Genomic DNA, 20,754 nt, shown 5'->3' on the forward strand with positions numbered 1-20,754 from the left:
ATTTGAACTGTGAAACCTTTATTCATACAGTGACCCATGGTAACATCTGGCCATTATTTGGCTGAAATGCATATTTTACATATCAAGTTGATGGCTGTTTTTAAAATTATTTTTGTGGTGCTAATGCCATGACAAAATTAAATGCAAACATTGGCATGAATGTCATGGGGATAATACTCCAGTATAAATTATTTATTCAGATGATCCAGCATATACAGCTATTAATTACTTTTTTATATCAATAAAGAAATTAAATCATAGTTACAACGATAAAAAAAATCCCCTCTTAGACACTCCAAATTATGTCTGTAGAATCTGGATTGAGATGTGTATAGCAAGAGAACAAAGTGTTCATAGTGTACCCAGATTGAAGCTACAGTACTTGGTAAGGTCCCTCATGAGTTGTTTTCCCTTCCCAAAATATGATGATATACCATCCTGGCCACTAGGTTCAAAATTTCATCTCAAGACCTAATAAACCCCTCAAAATCTGTCCCTGAAATAAATGAACAATGCCACTGGATTTCTTTAAGATTATAAACACAGTGGCAGATGGGGGAAAAAAAAGGCCATATTACTCTTTAAAAAGTTTTTTCCTCTTACAGCCATGTATAAAACAATTAGCTAAAGGAGGCTTCTCCCTGATAACATCCTACTTTAAATTGCCTTTATTATAGCTTTCCCATGAACTTTTCCCTCCTCATGAACTTTTACCTTTAAGTCATTTACATAATTTGTAGACATACAACAAGTTTATAAAGAAGCAACAGGTTTTAGATGTATACGTAAGAAATGGGTTTTAGAAACTCCAAGCAGTAATACTACAGCTAGTGTTATTCTAATTATATTCGTGGATGTTATAAATACATTAAAATTATTAATTATTATTATTATAATACATAAAATTAAAAATACGAAATTTAATTAAGAATATAAGTGTTTTTGTACCTCAATAAGTAAACAACAACAACAACAAAAGAGATTTGTGTTCATGGTCCATGAACTTGCCACATTAGAATCCTAGGTTATTTATTAAAATTGAGATTCTTAGTTCTGTCTCAAACCAAAGCCAGAACCTATGAAAGTATCCAGGAATCTAAGTTTTAAGCATTGCTTATTCAACTTAAATGTAATATAGAGAGGCAAAACTATTATTGTTCACTAAGGAATTTGTCAGATACCCAAAAATAATTACAACTCATGAGTATCATCATAACATGTATCTTATAAAGGAATTTTAAATTCATCAGTTGGGCAGGATAAAAAAGAAACTTCAGAAAACAAATAGTTAATAATGCCCTGAAACTAAAAAACCCGACTAACAAGTATGTATCATTAATGAAATACTTCATTTTCATTCAAATAAAATTAACAGGATTATTCATGTATGAATACTTAAGATCAGCCTCAAGGTAATTTTGCAGAATTTTTCTCAATAAATGTAACTATGTTTCCTAAACAAGGAAGTTCTCTTAAACAAAACACTCCTCTTGCTTCCTAGTTACCAAAGTTCTCATACGAGAAAAATATTTCACCATTTCCTCATGAAACTTAATGGCTTTAAGTACAGACTCATTAATGCCCTATATAATATTGTTAACATTTCTTTCTTTTGAAAAGAAGCATGCTGAAATAACTCTACAGTAGCACAACAGCTGCACATAGCTTAGCTACATGTACTGGACCAAAATTCTGACCTGTTACAAAGAGATTTCATAAATAGGAAATAAACGTATAGCACTTATGAAAACACTAAGTACCATACACAAGCTCATGTATGAAATACAGCTCAAAATATGCTATAATTAGACTATGTTACTGATGCTTATAAAAAAACTCTCAACTTGAAGTAAAAGATGAGCCCTATTTTCCAGGGTTAGTATCCAGATATTATTTCCAAATAACTAAAGATGTGGAAAAAAATATGAAAGAAAATTCCAGAAATCTACTAAAATTGGCCCTTCAGGAAGAGCGACTTCTTTTTTAAAGGTCAAAAATCACATTTTATTACATTTCATGTAATAGATATGAACAAATCAGTTTTTCACTTCATATCTGCCATGAACTAGCAGCTTATATGAATAAAGGCACAATTAACTGTGTACTTGTGGGGCTTTAACATCTCTGAATGCTTTTGTTAGGTGTAATTATGAAATCAGTGCAATAACTGAGACACCTTTGATCTGAAGACTACATGTTTTGCCAGAAAAGTTTCAATTAAAAAAAATTCTATCTCCCAGTTATAGATCTACTAAATTTTATTAGAAAAACACAGTATTTGATTGGTTTAAGGCAATGGATATGAAATAAGGAATATAAATGAAAATAATAAGGTAACAATGTAACACTTTGGCCTGTAGGTCAAAAATGACAAGATGTTTTGAGTAGCCCAAAACCGGCTACAGAAATAAATGGATATATGCTGCCACCATGTGGTAAAAAAACAACAACATTAAGTTCATTTTTGGAAAAGACAAAACTCAATCCAACAGTCTTAGTAAAGCGGCAAGTTTGTTTTCCTGACTCCCAGTTTTAAAACTCAGAGACATAACTAACAAATATCTTAGTTTCTCTTAGTAACCCACATGGAATTGCCATGATGCTGCCATTTTTGAGGCATTTATATTTGTCGGCTCTTGCCTCCTCTTTTAAGTTTCCTATTAATTTGCTACCTGTTCTGTAAAATAGTATAAAATAGTACCATCTTGTATTTGTCCTGTGTTTATCCCCTTGCAAGTCAATCCTCACCTTATATGATTTTACGATTTTGTGATTCTATGAACTTCAATCACATTTTCCCCAGCTGTTGGTGTTCATTTGACACATACTAATCTTTATACGTCCTCAGATAGTAAACTCAGCTGCCCAAATACCAGATCTTACTTTCCAAACTCTGAACTTTATGGCTATATCAGGAATTCAATAATTATTAATAGGTAAGTAGTGCAAACAACCAACATTACAATGTTCAAAACTGTACATTTTGTTCAAGGTCTAGTGATGTATTTTATTTTGCTTTTAATATTTTTCTTCATAATGCCTAACGAGTCATCACCCATATCAGTACAAAGTTAAACATGTTGAGAAAAAAGATTCTCCAACGAAGCTAAGATTCTTTTTAGAGAAAACAGAGGATTTCAAAGCTAAATATTTTACATGCACAGACTAGATTTTCTCTTCCTTCACCTGTGTTTAAAACAAAATTGTAAGGTGATTCCACTTCTGGTGATGGTTCCAAGTTCCCATCTCACCAACCCTACTGCAGATACAACTTCAAAATCTGGATGAAATATAAAACAACCATCTGAAAGTGACCAAAATCAGGCAGATTCTGGAGGGATGTCTTCTACGAGAGGAAGAAGCGAACAGCACTGGGTAAATTTCCTGGTCTCTCTCTCTCTTTTTTAAATGCCTTTTAGCTGGAAGGCAGGCCTACTATGTGCCAAGTTGGATGATAAAGGTACAACAGAATATCCTTCATCTTTCTAGCTTGAAGAACCAGGAAACAAGAGTTTGGGGCAACTTAGCTGCTCTAAAGTGAGGAGGGAATTCTAGAGACAGCCAGAAAAGGGGCACTCTGAGTTCTGTGGATAATCTCTGCCAGATCTCTGGCTGACCTCTGAATAACACATGTGTAGGACAGACCCAAGCAGTCCTACTAAGGCCAAAAAAACCTAACTGAAATTTGAGCTGCTGCCCAAGAGACAGAGCATGCTATCTGAGTACAAACCAGTTAAATTCCTGCTAAAACAAAAGCATCAGCACGGTCAACATGCAGTCTCCACAACATAACAGTTGCAATGTTAACATCTAAATTTACTCAGATTTAAATTATCAATTTAAAGTTACTCAGCCTTTGAAGAAACAGGAAAATGTGACCCATCCTTAAAAGAAAAGACAATCAACAGAGACAAACTCTGAGGTGACTCAGATTTTGGAATTAGAAGACAAGGATTTTGAAGCAGAGATTTTAACTATTCTCAGTGGTGTAAAGGAAAATGTGCTTACAATGAATACACAAATAGCAGAGAAATAAAAACTATAATAACCAAATGGAAATCTAGAAGTGAAAAATCTGACTATTAAATTTTACACAAGAAAAACAAAAATGTATGTCCACACAAAAGCCAATGTTCAAATGTTTGTAGTAGTTTCATTTATAATCTCTCCAAACTGGAAATAACTCACATGCCCATCAACTGGAGAATGAATATATCCATACAATTAAATATTACCCAACAATAAAAAGGAGCTACTGATACATTAAAAAGAAAACAGTCTGGCAATTTCTCATAAATTAAATATGACCAGTGTATGGAGAGATGGACAGGTATGTGATTAAGATAAGTATAGTGATATGCTAATGGCAGAAATTAGGTGATGGGTATACTGGTGTTCATTGTAAAATTTTTTCTAGTTACCTATGCTCAAAAACTTTCATAATAAAACAGAAAAAAAATATAGTCTCTAGGGCTGGTGACCAATTTTGAATATGCTGATTTGGGGATCATAAACTGAGAGGTTACATAAAAGAAAACACACAGGTTATAATCAGTCTACTAATCTTCTGAGATCTTTCTCCAATTTGCCTTACTAGCGTAGTACTCTACCACTCAGAAAAACTTTGCTATCTGCAAACTCGAGATTTTGCTTTGTGCTTCCTTTCCAATATAATGTTTACTGTTTGTTTCCCTGTACTCCTTTTCTTTAAAAATTTAATTTTATTATTATTTTTTTTTTTTTGCGGTACACGGGCCTCTCACTGTTGTGGCCTCTCCCGTTGCAGAGCACAGGCTCCGGACGCGCAGGCTGAGCAGCCATGGCTCACGGGCCCAGCCACTCCACGGCATGTGGGATCCTCCCGGACCGGGGCACGAACCCGTGTCCCCTGCATTGGCAGGCGGACTCTCAACCACTGCGCCACCAGGGAAGCCCCTAATTTTATTATTTTAAAAATATTTATTTATTTGGCTGCATCGGGTCTTAGTTGTGGCATGCAGGATCTTTAGTTGCAGCACGTGGGCTCTTCGTTGCAGCATGTGGGATCTGGTTTCCTGACCAGGGATTGAACCTGGGCCCCCTGTATTGCGAGTATGGAGTCTTAGCCACTGGACCACCAGGGAAGTCCCTCCCTGCGCTCCTTTTATTTATTATTTATTATTTTTATTTTTTATTATTATTTTTTGCGGTACGCGGGCCTCTCACTGTTGTGGCCTCTCCCGTTGCGGAGCACAGGCTCCAGACGCACAGGCTCTGGATGCGCAGGCTCAGCGGCCATGGCTCACGGGCCCAGCCGCTCCGCGGCATGTGGGATCTTCCCAGACCAGGGCACGAACCCGTGTCCCCTGCATCGGCAGGCGGACTCTCAACCACTGCGCCACCAGGGAAGCCCTCCTTTTATTTTTTTTATAAATTCATTTATTTTATTTATTTATTTTTGGCTGTGTTGGGTGTTTGTTGCTGCACGCAGGCTTTCTCTAGTTGCGGCGAGCGGGGGCTACTCTTCGTTGCGGTGCGCGGGCTTCTCATTGCGGTGGCTTCTTCTCGTTGTGGAGCATGGGCTCTAGGCGCACAGGCTTCAGTAGTTGCGGCACGCAGGCTCAGTAGTTGTGGCGCACGGGCTTAGTTGCTCCGCGGCATGTGGGACCTTCCTGGACCAGGGATCGAACTTGTGTCCCCTGCACTGGCAGGCGGATCCTCAACCACTGCGCCACCAGGGAAGCCCCCTGCACTCCTTTTAAAACATAAATTCCATGAGGCCAGAGATCTCTGTTTTGTTCACTGAGGTATTCCACGCACCTAGAACAATGCTTGCCACATAATCAAGGTACAGTGAATTATTTATTGAATAAATTTTATTCTCATAATAATGGCCATGTGAGTGAGGCAGATGTTACATATTCTCATCCCTGTTTTACAGATGGGGACTGCCGGGAGGGGTAGTAAAGACTAAGTTTTTTATCCAAGATCATCACACCATTGTCGAGGTGCAGAGATGAAACTCAAACGAGTATCTCTGAGTTCCCCAGATACCAGAGCAGTAAATAATTTAACAAACCGTTTCAAAAGATAACCCCCCCCCAGGGCTTCCCTGGTGGCGCAGTGGTTGAGAGTCTGCCTACCGATGCAGGGGACACGGGTTCGTGCCCCAGTCCGGGAGGATCCCACATGCCGCAGAGCGGCTGGGCCCGTGAGCCATGGCTGCTGAGCCTGCGCGTCCGGAGCCTGTGCTCCGCAACGGGAGAGGCCACAACAGTGAGAGGCCCGCATAATGCAAAAAAAAAAAAAAAAAAAAAAAGAAAAAAAAAAAGAAAAGATAACCCCCCACAATATATTGTTAAAAAAATTTCTTTTAATATTAGATATTAACATTTATTCACTATATCCTTATAAAAAGGTCCTTGCTGGTGACTTTTCATTGAAACATTTTCAGTCTATATTTTCTGAGTGTTGGGCAAGTTGACCTGTACTAGGCCCCTGACAGAGCAGAAGAATCTAACTTTAAGGGTGGCTTTAATACGAAAGTAATTCTATTATGTCTAAATCATATTCTCTGAGTTTCTAAGACCTTTTATTATGGAGATAAGGCATTACTTTTCTTTTTTTCCGGAATGTGATTCAGATCTCTCTTTATATTAAGTTCAGGAAAAGGTTTAAGATAGAAGATTATATTTTCAGCTGAGAGGTGGTAACCTTTAAGAAGCAAACTTGCACCTGGAAAGGTTCTATGATGGCTATTTTTTATGTCAACTTGGCTAGGCTACGGTACCCAAATATTCAGTCAAACATTATTTTACATGTTTCTGTGAAGGCATTTTTTAGATGAGATTAACGTTTAAATCAGTAGACTCTGAGTAAAGCAGTTTACCTTCCATAATGTGGTGGGCCTCATCCAATCAGCTGAGGCCTCACTAGAACTAACACTGACCTCCCCTGAGCAAGAAGGAATTCTGTCAGCAGACTGCCTTTGGATTCAAACCGCAACCCTCCCTTGAATCTCCAAGCCTGCCAGCCTACCCCATTAGATTTTGGATTCGCCAAGCTTCCACAATCACAAGAGCCAATTCCCTAAAGTATACATCTCTCCATATATATTTACATATCCTGTTGGCTTTGTTTCTCTGGAGAACCCTAACACAAGTTCACAAACAAAACTCCTTCTGCGTTCAAGAGGTATTCATGCACTAAAAACACTAAGGAACTCTATGAGTGAAACCAGTGTTAATTTTCTATGCTTTCATGTCAATAAAATACTAAAGGTGTTAGTAAGGTTGAAACAAACAAAAATCTGGGATACAATGCCATTACTGACCCTTGAGAGTAGAGAGACTTGTTTTACCACACAGTAAAAACATGTCACATACTAATGATAAATTTAGAGATCCAAGGCTTTTTTTTTTTTGGTCCAAAGAATCCTTTGTTCAGGAGAAAGTACTCTTAGAATCCCCAAATGTCAAAGTGATTAAAATAGAGGTGGTTTGATAGAAACAAGGATAGAAAGCTCCTCCAGTCCTCCCTCTAAAAAATAAGAAGTCCCTGAGGGATGCTGACATACCATAAGGTGCTGCAGAACTAAGCCTGAAAACTTATCTGCCTTGTCTCTAATGAACCCTGTGCCACACCGCCACCCCTGCTGCCACCACCATCACCATCCTGGGCATTCTACAGAGACAATGGAGATTAAATGATTTGCCCGAGGCTGCAAGATTAGTTAGTAGCCAAACTGAGGTCTTCTTTGTCCTTTATTATTTTGACTTTAGATGCAAATTTTTTAAAAGTTAAGAGCTATTTTTCTAAATGTGCAAAACAGTTTACCTGCACAATGTGGCAGGTTGGCAGCAGAAAAAACACACTATAATAGACCCCTGTGGTAGGGTTCACATCAGCCTCTCTGGCATCGCTCCTGATGACTTCAATGCTCCTATGAGCAGAAGGAAGCTGAGTCTTCCTTTGCCTATAATGTTGGCTCTATAATGACTGAAGTAGATTCCATCCAGCACTAACAGTGCAGCAAATCAGAGCATCAAAATATAAATTAAATCATAATTGCTTATTTCTGGATAACAGACCTTTGGTAAAAGTTGCCCTTGAAATAGGACACAAAATAGTTATTTATAGGCAACCTTGCTAAAAATCACATTTTTACTTTGAAACAGAAATGTGGGCAATTCAATGAAGTAAATGGACAAATAGTATTATTTTCTTCATTTGACAGAGCAGGAAACATTGAATGACTTGTTCAAGGTCACACAAAGAATGAGTGTCAAGATATCGTCTAAGGTATAACTCCAACCTACTAGAATTTGAACTCTGGAAGGGCAGGCACTGTCTCTCTTGTACTCACTGCTGCCAGCACCTAGCACAGCACCAGGCATCACTGGGGTGGATACTAATATTAGTGCATGTGCTCTGAACACATATTAGGAGAACTAACTGTATTTGATGAAGAGGCAAAATGACTGATAAATGGACAAGGGCTCCCTTTCTTATCACCAACAGGGCGGATCTGTAATGAAGAACTGAGAATGAAATGAGTTACAACAACGGAACACTCAGCCGGGGATTACGGTCAATATCATGCACATACTCTGCCAAAATAAGATGGCTATTTCCAGTCTCACCTCCTTCCCACTACTTACGAAGAATCACAGCAGTCAGCATCCCCAAGTTCCATTTTTCTTTCACTGATTTTTATATTCCCTATCACAAATCTTAAGGACCTCTTGGAGCTTCTTCACACCAGGGATCAAAATTATACAAACCTCGGTCAGTTGTTTCAGTTGACCCTTGTTGTCACTTAATTCTTCTGCCAGGTCTTTCTTTTTCACTTGTAGTTCAGAGATTTCCTTTCTTAATGGATTCACTAGTTCATGGAACCGAATCTTTAAAAAAAAAAATCAAATTAATAAGCAGTCTCGAGACCCAAATTACAATTAAAATTTGCTAATTAATAGCACTCTCAATTATCAGTAATACAAGGAAAAGTATTAAGATGATAAAGGAAAGTGTTAAGGAGTTCCAGATTATATGCCTGTACACTAAAGTTCTGTTTGTACAAAACTGATACAAGATGGTCTTTAATTGTCCCTGACCACTAATACTTCATTAAGTCTTAATATTCAATTAAGTCCCCTCAAGGCCCAGATTATCTGTAATTCCCCGCCTGTGACACGGTCTCTCTTTCCTCTCTTCTAACAGTACTCCATGTTCTCCTTACTCCTTACCTCCCACAACTGCTCACTCCACACTATCCGCTTGTTATTTCCTCAACACATCAAGTGTTTCAGAGTTTTGCTCTTGCTCTTTCCTCTGACAGAAAAGCTCTTCTCATATATAAATGTACGGCTCATGCTTTCACTCCCTTCGGGTCTCTGACCAGACATCACCCTATCAGTAAAACCTTCCCTGACTTCCCTAACCAGATTTTTTTGGGGGCCGCGCCACCTGTGGGATCTTACTTCCCCGACCAGGGATCGAACCCGGTCCCTTGGCAGTGAGAGCACGGAGTCCTAACCACTCGACCGCCAGGGAAGTCCCTCCCCTACGCTGATTTAAAATAGCATCCTCACTCTTCGTTCTTGCTCTTTTCTCCATAGCATTTAGGACAAACGTTCTACATATTTTACTTTTAATTTGTTGTGCGTGTTGCTCCATTGGAATGTAAGCTCTGTGAGGACAGGAGTTTTTGTCTGGTTTGTGCACTGCTCTATCTCCCATGCCTAAATATAGGAAAAGCCTACACCGTAGGCTCTTGGTGAAGTCTACTTACTACCACCGCTGTGGAAGGGATAATCAGGATGAATCAGGAGGTATCTTCATGTCACTGTTCCATTCAGTTCAGACCTCTCTTTCCACTCGTAATTCTCTAAGGGGAATTTGCCTGCCCTAACTTAGTAAAGTGTTGCAACTAACAAGCTCCTACAAAACTAAGCTATCAGCAAATTAGGAGAGGGCAATTAGGGAATATTTATTGCATAGGCATACAATCTGAAACTCCTTAATGTATTGCTGTATTGCAGGAGTACCATATTTGGTAAGAGGCAAGTCCTAAGGCTAGTACTTGACACAATGAACCTGTGTATAATTAACTAGTTAAGACGGTACTGTCTGAAAACAAAAGATAAGACAAGGAACATTAACAGATCAGAGAACAAAAATATGTATGCCTGCCACTAATGGGATACTTTCCATCTACAATGGATAAAGCCTCAATTATAGCACTTGAGATATTTAATTGGTTTTGGACAGTACTTTGGGCAGAACAATTATGTTCAAGCTATGTTAAATAAAAAGCTGGACAAAAGACAGTACTCCGTTTTGTAGGAAATCATTAATCTGGAAGCCTTATCCAGATGAGAACCAAGAGTAGCAACCACTACAGCAAAAAGAATTGATAGTATTTATTATGTGTTTACTATGTTCTAAGCACTGTGTTAAGCATTTTACATACAAATTCACAGTTAATCTTCACAATTACCTCAATAGAAAGTTGCTGTTATTATTATTCTTTTTTAATTGAAGCATAGTGGTTTTACAATGTTGTGTTAGTTTCCACTATACAGCAAAGTGATTCAGTTATACATATAAATATATATACATATTCTTTTTCAGATTCTTTTTCATCATAGATTATGACAAGCTATTGAATAAAAGGCACTGTTATTATTATTAACCCTTTTACAGATGAAAAAAATTCAAGCCTCTCAGGGTGAAATGACCTCTATATGTCACAAACTTGCAGTTTGTGTACCATGTGTGCTCTTGGGAGCCCTGGTCCCACCCTGCCACTCTGAGACCCTTTCAGGAAATCCATGTGACCAAAACTATTTTCCTAGTAATACTAAGATTTTTTGCCTGTTTTACTCTTAATCTTATGCCCGTTAAGTGCCTGCCGGTGGCTACATGATGTGTGATGGCATCATCGCCCTTAAGGCTAATGAAGTGTGTACTTGTGTATTCCTGTGTTGTAAAAATTTCTCAGATTTAATTTCGAATATGGTAAATATTAACAGATATAGTCTATATAAGCAAAATCTCTTTGGGGTCTTCAATAATTTTTAGAGTGTAAATGGTTGCTGATATCAGAAAGATTTGAGAACACTGCCATAGATCAATCCTATGTACAGACTTGTGTAACCAACATTGCAGTTGAGATCCTGACCTAGATCCGTAACGATCACCCTCATGCTGTCCTTTTATAATCACACCACTCCCCTCTTCTCTAATGTCCCTAACCCCTGGCAAACACTGATCTGTTATCTCTATAATTTTTCATTTGAGAACATTATAAACTGCCACAGTTTATGATAAAATAATTCATTTCTATGGATTATCCAGCCATTAACTTTAGAGCCCTAGTTACTGCTTGACTTTGGAGGTCAACAGCCAAGATGGTGATCTGAACACCATTCACTCACTACCTTCAGATCAGAGCCATAAAATAATTTATCAGTTAGGTACTTCAAAAGTTATGGCTACTATAGAAATGGCAAATTTTAGTCTGGAAATATATGCTTTTTTTTTTTTTTTTTTTAATGACACAAGACACTTACAGACACATATTCAGGAATAGAAAGCTGATCTTCCGGAAGATCTTTTAGTTTCATGTATTGGTCTTCTGTCAACTCAAAGTCACGCAGGTTTCGACGAATATCTCCAGCTTTCTCTCTAAGCTGAAAGTTTGTCTCTTCTAGTTGTTTCTGTCTCAATAAAATAGTTTCCATTTCTTGTTTCATTAGTTCTTGATATTTTCTACATTAGGAGAGAATGTATAGCAAGCTTAAAAAAAATCACTGAAATCTAATTTTCTCAAAGTTCCTTTGTTATAGTAACATAAAATTAAGAAATGAGAAGCTTAATAGTATTTTTGGCTCTAGCTAAATGCTGACTTAACCAGTTAAACACGAAATGACAATGCTATACTAATTACTGAATGTGTAGCCACATAGATTATTACATAGAAAATTAATGTTCTTAATAACGTTGAAAATTCAAATTATAAAATTATACATGTCTTCTCCTTAAGGTATAAATCTTATATATCTGCTTTGGACTCTACTCATTAAAGTAATTTTCATTTGTCTTTATCCAGGTACTTCAAGGTATACCTCTTTAAGATGGCAACACTGAACCACCATAATGTATTCAATCAACCAATGAGGTAATGAAAACAGTAATCCACACATAATCAATCACCTTTCTCAAGGAATACATGTAGTACACATTGTTAGTTGCCCACCCAAAAATTTTGAGCAGGAAGGTACCCTCTGATATTTTCCCCCTCCTACTGTATCACTCCCATCAACATACAAACATGCTGTTATTCGTCCTGTCTTAAAATAAATGAACAAACAAGCTCCCACAATTTTTGACCCCCTTTCACTGCCCCTTTTGTTTCTCAAAAGTTTTCTGTATGCGCTCTCTTCAATGCCTTTCCTCTTAAGCCCAGGCCAATCAGGTCTGGTAACATTCAGGTTGCTAATGATCAATTCTCAGTTCTTTCCATCCCTATCAGTAGCACTTGAGACATCTGATCTCTCCCTCCTTATACACTTTCTTCATCTGGCTTCCCAGACACCATATTTTTTTCCTCTTCATTTTTCTCCGATTTTCTTGGGGGCACTTTCTCGGTCTTATTATCTAGTTTGTCTTAGTATTGGAGTACTCAGTCCTCTCCTCTGTCTGTGTTCACTCCCTTGGGGAATTCATCCAGTCTCGTGACTTAAATACCATCTATATCCTAATGACTCCAGATTTATATCTCTAGATCAGACTTCTCATATACCTCCACATAGATTTCTAATATGACAACTCTAACTTAACATGTTCCAAATTGAACTCCTGCTCTTCTCTCACAAACCTATTCCGCTATGGTTTCACCATCTTTAGTTTTGAATTTTATTTTATTTATTTATTTTTTTATACAGCAGGTTCTTATTAGTTATCTATTTTATACATATTAGTGTATGTATGTCAATCCCAATCTCCCAATTCATCACACCACCACCCACAACCATCTTTAGTTGACAGCAATTTCATCCCTTCATTTATTCAGGCCAAAAATGTTGGTACAATCTTTGATTCCTCTTTCTCTCCTAAACCCCACATCTAATCCATTAGGACATCCTATCAACTCTACCTTCAAAATATATTCAGAATCCAACCACTTTTTACCATTATCAGCTATCAAGAGAATTACTGCAATAGTCTCCTACCGCCCTCTCCACTTCATTTAATTTGATCAATGCCTAAAGAATTAGACTACAAGTCCTATTATCCAATGCAGTGGTTTTCAAAGTGTTATCCCCAAACCAGTAGCAGCATTAGCGTCATCTGGGAACTTGGTAAAAATGCAAATTCTCAGGGCCCAACTCAAATCAGAATCTGAGGGTGGGACCCAACAATCTTTTTTCACAAGCCCGGGAGGTGGTTCTGGTGCATGATAAAATTTGAGAACCACTGATCTAATGTGACAGTAGCTGATAATTGGTCTGATAATTTTTTTAAATATCAGTTAAAGAGTAAGATCTTATAAAGGGAAAAGATACCTACTTTACACAGTTACAGCTAATTAAAATAGACATAAACATTCATTTGCAACATTTTTTACATAGGGTCCAGATTTTTGTAATATGGAGATATGCTTTGTTTTTCTGTAAATCATTTTTCATGATTTCCAAGTTTGATTTCTTTACAATGGCAGGAGACCTTTTTAAAAGACACTTGGGAAATCTGAGGATACTTTTATGGATTTGATTTTTGCCCCTAATCTCTAAACACCTCTTGCTTACACTTAATTTGATGATTTTTAGTCACTCACTTTAATTGAATCTTTCCAAAGAATTAATTATAGTTTGCAAAGAAATGACATATGTTTTTGTACTCATTTTAAATATAATTTTAATTAAGTGTAAGTATGATTATATAAGTGTAAGTATGATTGGCATAGGCATATTTGAGAGTAAACACAACAGACTCTGGATAAACATACAACTGAGCTGGAGAAAGTATGTAGGCAAACAAAAGGTACATTAACCCAGAAGAATTCAATGGGCCATAAGAATATATCAGTATGTTCTACAGAGCAAATGAAGAATTTAATCCAGACAGCCAGTTAAGTGGTGGTGAGTTTAGAGAGCTTCCATTGTCATTTATGGTTCACCTACACTGGCAATATTTGTTGAATGAATGTTGAATTCTGGCTTTTTGAATTTTGTGTATGTATCAAGTAATTTTTTTGTCAGTCTGGATGTAAAAATTATTACTGTCTTTGATTTAAGATTTCTCTATTTTAGCTTATGATCACATGCATGAATAGGTAATGACATTACTAACTGCTAGATAGGTATTGCTGCTTTCTAAAATTTTACCTGGCATCATTTTGTTGAAAAGTCAATTGGTTGTCTAATCTCAATGTTAGCAGCTGCTTCTGGTGAAGTGCATCATTAAGCTTCTCTTCCAATTCTTCAATCTTAAAAAAGAGAAAAAGGTAAATTATACAGTCAGTTTGCAAATTTATCATTTAATAAAACCTTCTGTTTGTTCATACAAATGGTTGTTAAACTATGCTTTGAATCTGCTGCCTTATGAATGTTTTTTTGCCAGGCTGTCATTAAGATCATTTTTTCCCATTAATCTAAGTGAAAAACCCTTTGATAACTGGAATTTTTATGCTGGTGCCTCGCCCAGGTAATTATTTCCTGGCCAGACCCTCCGTATATACCTCAGATCCATCTATAACCTCTGCCTACTATACATCTTCAATGGACTACATGGGTGTTGCTATAAATGTCCAAAATGAACCTAGTCATCAGCCTCACCTATCTTATATTCCTTGCATCTCCCTGGTCTCCAAAGCAAAAAAATCTGAGTCAGGCATATTTGATATACCTCCTCCACTGCTTATTCTGATCTGACATCATTGTTTTTATTGTCGAGTTTATTCCGTAAAAAGCTGTCAAAACTATACCATTCTCTTTAATACCCATTGACAAGTCTTCAGTTAGACCCCTGTCATCTCTCACCTGGATTATTATAATGGTTTCCTAACTGGTTTCCCTGCCTTCAGTTCTGTCAATCTCCAAAACTATCTTCCTTTATCTTATCTTTTAAAAATGCTATCAAAAGGGCTTCCCTGGTGGCGCAGTGGTTCAGAGTCCGCCTGCCGATGCAGAGGACACAGGTTCGAGCCCCAGTCTGGGAGGATCCCACATGCCGCGGAGCGGCTGGGCCCGTGAGCCACGGCCGCTGAGCCTGCGCGTCCGGAGCCTGTGCTCCGCAACGGGAGAGGCCACAACGGTGAGAGGCCCGCGTACCGCCAAAAAAAAAAAAAAAAAAAGCTATCAAAACTGTATTTCCTCAGTTTTAAATCCTTCAGAGAGTCCTCACTGTCTTCAGAATAAATTCCAAGCTTCACGGCATACTATACTAGTCCTTCTTGATCTGGCCCTTACCTACCATGTCTCCCGTCCCTAGCTTAAAAGAAAACTCTGTTCCAGCAAAAGTAAGTGCTTGCCATTCCCCCAACATGCTGTGCTCCCTCTTAAGCCTCCATGCACCTGAGTTCACTCTTAGACTATTTAAAAAATTCTTTACTCTTTCCCTTTCAACCCAGGCAGTTCTTGTTCACCTTTTTAAATGTGCAGATTAATTTAACAGTCAGTCCTTAATATATTCAAGTGAATTCCTCTCGCATCATCAAATTCTCCTTCTCTACTGAACTATTCCTGTCATTAAACAAACGTGTTTTTGTCTCCCATTAAAACCCCCCACAAACCACACTCCCTCGATCCCACCACCTCCTCTGCGACAGTACCATTTTCTCTGCTCACCATCAGAGCAAAACTTCCATATGGTTTTTGTCCCACACTACTCCAGTAACGATTCGCGTTACAGTGATGAATCCCATCCATAATGCCCAGTCCAATGGCTATTTCTGCGTATTTATCTTACTTGACAGCATGATTTGGCAGAGCTGACCACTCCATCCTTTTTCACCTTATGTGACACTCCTCCTGGTTTTCCTCCTTAACTCACTGGACCCTCTCAAGGTTCTCAGGTTCCTTTGCTGGATTTTCTTCCTTTAACCCATTTCTAATGGTTGACTACTCCTTGCCTTGGTTTGGGGCCCTCTACTCTCCCCAGGTAATGCCATCAAATCCCATAGCTTTAAGTGGCACCTACACGCTGATGTATATTACGTGTGTGTGCTCCCCCCCACCCCACCCCCACATACACCCACCCACTCCCTGGTCATGGACTGTCCTCTAAAGTCAGAGCGACAATTCCATTTACTAGTCTAATGGGCGGGCATTTAAAGTTTAACATATTCAAAACAGAACTTAAACTTTATCTCCTATATCAGTTTTCTCCCAGCCTTCTATTTCTCAATAAATGGCTCCAGGAGATGAAGCCCAAAAGTTAAGAGTCTTACGTAAGGCAATAGCCTAATACTGTCTTCCTCTTCTACCTTATCTGCTCTTAGTCTATTACTTCGCTGACATTTTGAAAATAAAAACCAGGACATGTCACTCCAGCTGCCTAAAATCTGCAAATGGCTTCTCTGTTACATAATCTAAAGCAAGGGTTAATATACCATGGTGATGGGCCAAATCCAGCCCATGTCCTGTTCCTGATTAGCCCACGAGCTAAGAATAGGTTTTACATGAATAAAGTTGCTAAAAGAAAAAAAAAAAAAAAGAAGGAAGAATATGTGATAGACCATACGTGGCCTGCAAAGCATAAAATATTTACTGTCTGGCCCAGGTCTTTACAGAGAAAGTTTGCTGACTCCCTATCCAAAGCAGAAAATTCCCACTGCTGAGCAATGCCACGTCACACAACTTGAAGATATCTTGTTTAATTGTTGTTTGATCATGTCTCTCACCTGAATGGGATCTCCATAAAAAAGGGACTGTCATATTTACTGCTATATTCCTGGCAACATGTCTCAATAAATGTCTTAAATCAACAAAAGATAACCACACTCCTCATAATTACTATTTTGCAAATCAGGAAAACTGTTACCACAGGAGAAACATCCGCTTCTTCCAGGGTTAAAACTTTTTTACAATTTTTTTTTTTTTTTTCAGTACGTGGGCCTCTCACTGCTGTGGCCTCTCCCGTTGCGGAGCACAGGCTCTGGACGCGCAGGCTCAGCGGACATGGCTCACGGGCCCAGCCGCTCCGCGGCATGTGGGATCTTCCCAGACCGGGGCACGAACCCGTGTCCCCTGCATCGGCAGGCGGACTTTCAACCACTGCGCCACCGGGAAGCCCGAACTTTTACAATTCTAACTGACTTTTAGATGAAGTCCCTCAACTCAGAGACAGTCAAGCTAGGGAGATTCACTCCTCCATTTCCAAGCAATAAAGAACCCACAGATCTCCAATGAGAGATAAACAAAGAGAGATTTTGGCATTTAAAAATTGACAAGCAAGAAGAATGAGGAGGAAAGGAATAAGGAGGTGGAATAAGGAAAGCGATCTAGGCAGCAATAAGTGGGGATAAAAGTGCAAAGCTAACAGTCCTCTAAGATTAGGAAGTTTGGCCTGAGCGGCTCGCCTTCCCAGTGCTCTCAGTCCTTCCCAGTGCTCTCAGTCCTACCCAGTGCTCTCAGTCCTTCCCAGTGCTCTCAGTCCTTCCCAGTGCTCTCAGTCCTTCCCAGTGCTCTCAGTCGGCAAGCAGCTGAGTGGGGAGGGGGAATCCATGCTTTTTAAGTTTCCTGGGACCAACCCGCTCTGTCAAATCAACATGGGTCGAGACATTCTTAATAATAAACTGTACCACCAGTAATAAGCTGTAATAAACATAAGCATTGTACCCTTGCCATACTGGCGTGGAGAGAAGTTATATTATATAGATTCACATATTTCCGAACGAAAAAAGACCTTGATGAGTGGAAAAAACTGTTACTTGTCTCCCAACATCAAGTTTTCCCCTCTTTCTCAGGTAACTCTGGTTTTTATTAGAGACAACAATCTGTCCAGTTAAAGACTTACACTTCCCAGCTTCCCACTCCAACCATTATCATGGAGCTATAGTCTAGGGAGGGAAATTTATTTTTGTAATGCTAGAATGTGACATTTTCATCTTCGTATCCCTGACGTTCAATGTACTGGTAAGCTTTGGAGAAGGAATGAGGGGCTAAAAATCCTGTACCTTCATCAATCCCAGACTCACACTTTTCCACATTTTTCAGCTCTGAAGCTGGAATGCATCTTACAAACTACAGCACATAACGGTTTAACTTGGCAGTGTTTAACCCTAGCAATACACATAGTGGTCCGTCTTCCAATCCAGGTGGCTTGGATTTGACGAATTAAGGAAGACTAATTCTTCTACCATCTAATACTTCCTCCCATATTTGACAGCAAATATATTACCCCAAGGGGTCTCTAAGCAGGACAACCCTAGTGCTCATAGACAAAAAACACAGGAATGTAGAGCAGGCAGCTACTGTGGAGAGCAATTTGGAAGTATACTTAAATTAAGTAGACATATACCCTGTGAGCCAGAAATTCCACTCCTTAGTATATATATCAAAGAAATGTTCACACCAGGTCCAGAAGAGGAATGTCTAAAGAAGGCCATGCTGCATGTGGTGGCAAGGAGCTAGAGGCACCCTGGGTGCCTATCGTTGCGGGAATGGGTGGATGGATGGGTAGACACACACCTGAACTGTGTAGCTGCTGGAAGCAAAGGACTAGACTTGCACGTGGTAACATGAAGGATCTTAAAAACCACACTGAGTTGAAAGGAAAAACTATAAAAGAAATAAAATCTAAAACAAAACATGCAATTCAGATTTATGTAAAGGAAAAAAAGTAAGAAAAATACTCGTGTTCAAGATAAACGTTTATAATAACCATAAATGGAGTATAACCTTTAAAAATTGTGAATTACTATGTTGTACACTTGAAACTTATATAATACTGTAAATTGACTGTACCTCAGTAAATTTTTTTTAAAGAATAAATGTTAAAAGGAAAAAATAAACATAGAGAAAGGGAGGAAGAGAAATGAATTATGGGAATAAAAAGAATAAATGTACAAAATAAGAAGTGATCTTGCAAGGATCAATGATGACTGTGTGTCATAAACTCAGGAATATGACTAACTTAATCTTTTACATTTTCAGTCCAACCAGAAAACCACAAAAATAAAAAACTATACTAAGCACCATGGGATACAATAATAATAATATACAGTGCTGAATAAATATAACTATTACTATTATTTATTATACACCAGACATCTAAGAGCTTATGTGCCTTGATTAATTCAATCCTCCAACAACTCCATGAAGTAAAAACTATGCTTATTCTTATTTTACAGGAAATCAGGGAATAAAAAACTTAAGGAATTTGCTCAAGGTAACTATATAAGGGCTGGGATTCAAACTCAAATTGTGTGTGTCTGGAACTGCAGCTCTGATCTGTTATACCGGAAAGCCTCTCATGAATAAACCACCATGCCCATAATGTAAACGTTACCCTTTAAAAAGGAGAAGCCACTTATAACCAAGCACAATGCAAGCTGGAAACAAATAATTTAAAAAGTGGCCAAACAAAATGTAATTTTCAATGTGGTATACAGTTGGCACTTAATAGAATATTTGTTGACTGAGTGGGTAGCTTAACAAGTGGGAGATTACCTCAGGCTTCTTCAATGACTTCCATTGAAGGAGATCTTAAGGATAGAGATACATGAGGCAGCAGCACTGTGGCAGTCCATTTGAAGAGTAAAAACAATATGACTAAGGGGAAAGAATGGGAAACCACAGGATACACTGATAAAATACCAAGTGACCTATCTAGGTAGGTGACTGCATAGAGAACCTAAAAGGAAGTCTTAGGAGGTTTACTTGGATGGAGCATAGGCATAGACTTCTTGGTGTTAATCCCACCTGACTCCATCACTTCCATCTGAATGGCCTCGGTAAGCTATTAACCAGTTATGGTTCTGTTTTTTTCAATAGCAAAATGAGGTTAAGTCACTCATTTAAGAAACATCTGAGCAATTACTAGGTGCCAGGGACAGTTCTAAGTGCTGGAGATAAAACAGGGACTACAAAGAAGTCCCTGTCCTCAGGATCCTTACACTTTATTAAGAGAGACAAATACCCAACAAACAAGGCAGGTAGTCCTATGAGCATAGATGTAAGGCACAGAAAATAGCAAAGTGAAAAAAATGAGAATATTATTTTAGTTAATAACAGCAACAATGACTAATACTTATTCTGTGCTTACTAAATATCAGTCTAACTTATTCTATTGATTCATTTAATATGATAGATCAGAGAAGATCCCCCTAAAAGCTCCTACACCTCAAAGAGCTGTATGGCTTAAATGAGATAATACATGAAAAAGCTCACAGAACAGGGTCTGGCACAGAATAAGCGCTCACTAAATGTTAGCTATTAATATATATTTTTAAATGTACCTAAATGATTTCTTTACATCATCAAGACCTTGGGATTTAGGACATTTCATTTTCCTAGAGAGGCGTGGTCAAGAAATTTTTCTAGCAGCATGATACTTTTACATAGGCAAGAACTAACCAAGACTGACTTAACAAGAGAGAAGGTAGATATAACTGAAACAAAATGGGGAGGGGAGGAGATAGGAAGAGGTGGGATCAAGAGCAAAGATGGAGGGTTTACTACTGGAAAGAAAAGACTTTCTCAGAAGACAGAAGTAGTGAGAGGTGCAATGTTTATCCTGTCTTTCTGAAACCACTGTAAATTTTTTATA

At 38.3% G+C, this 20,754-nt stretch overlaps 1 protein-coding gene across 1 annotated transcript in view; it reads right to left on the reverse strand.

Moving 5' to 3' along the window:
• The window catches only part of PIBF1 (progesterone immunomodulatory binding factor 1), a gene marked incomplete at both ends in the record, with an annotated part of 195,897 nt that overhangs the window by 173,935 nt on the left and 1,208 nt on the right, over nt 1-20,754 (reverse strand). Inside the window, 3 exons of the mRNA XM_079721965.1 lie at nt 8,763-8,882; nt 11,553-11,751; nt 14,370-14,470. Of these exons, the coding sequence (XP_079578091.1) occupies nt 8,763-8,882; nt 11,553-11,751; nt 14,370-14,470 (420 nt within the window). The remainder of the gene's footprint in view (nt 1-8,762; nt 8,883-11,552; nt 11,752-14,369; nt 14,471-20,754) is intronic.

This window comes from Hyperoodon ampullatus, assembly GCF_949752795.1.
Source record: "Hyperoodon ampullatus genome assembly, chromosome: 16".
Taxonomy (NCBI): domain Eukaryota; kingdom Metazoa; phylum Chordata; class Mammalia; order Artiodactyla; family Ziphiidae; genus Hyperoodon; species Hyperoodon ampullatus.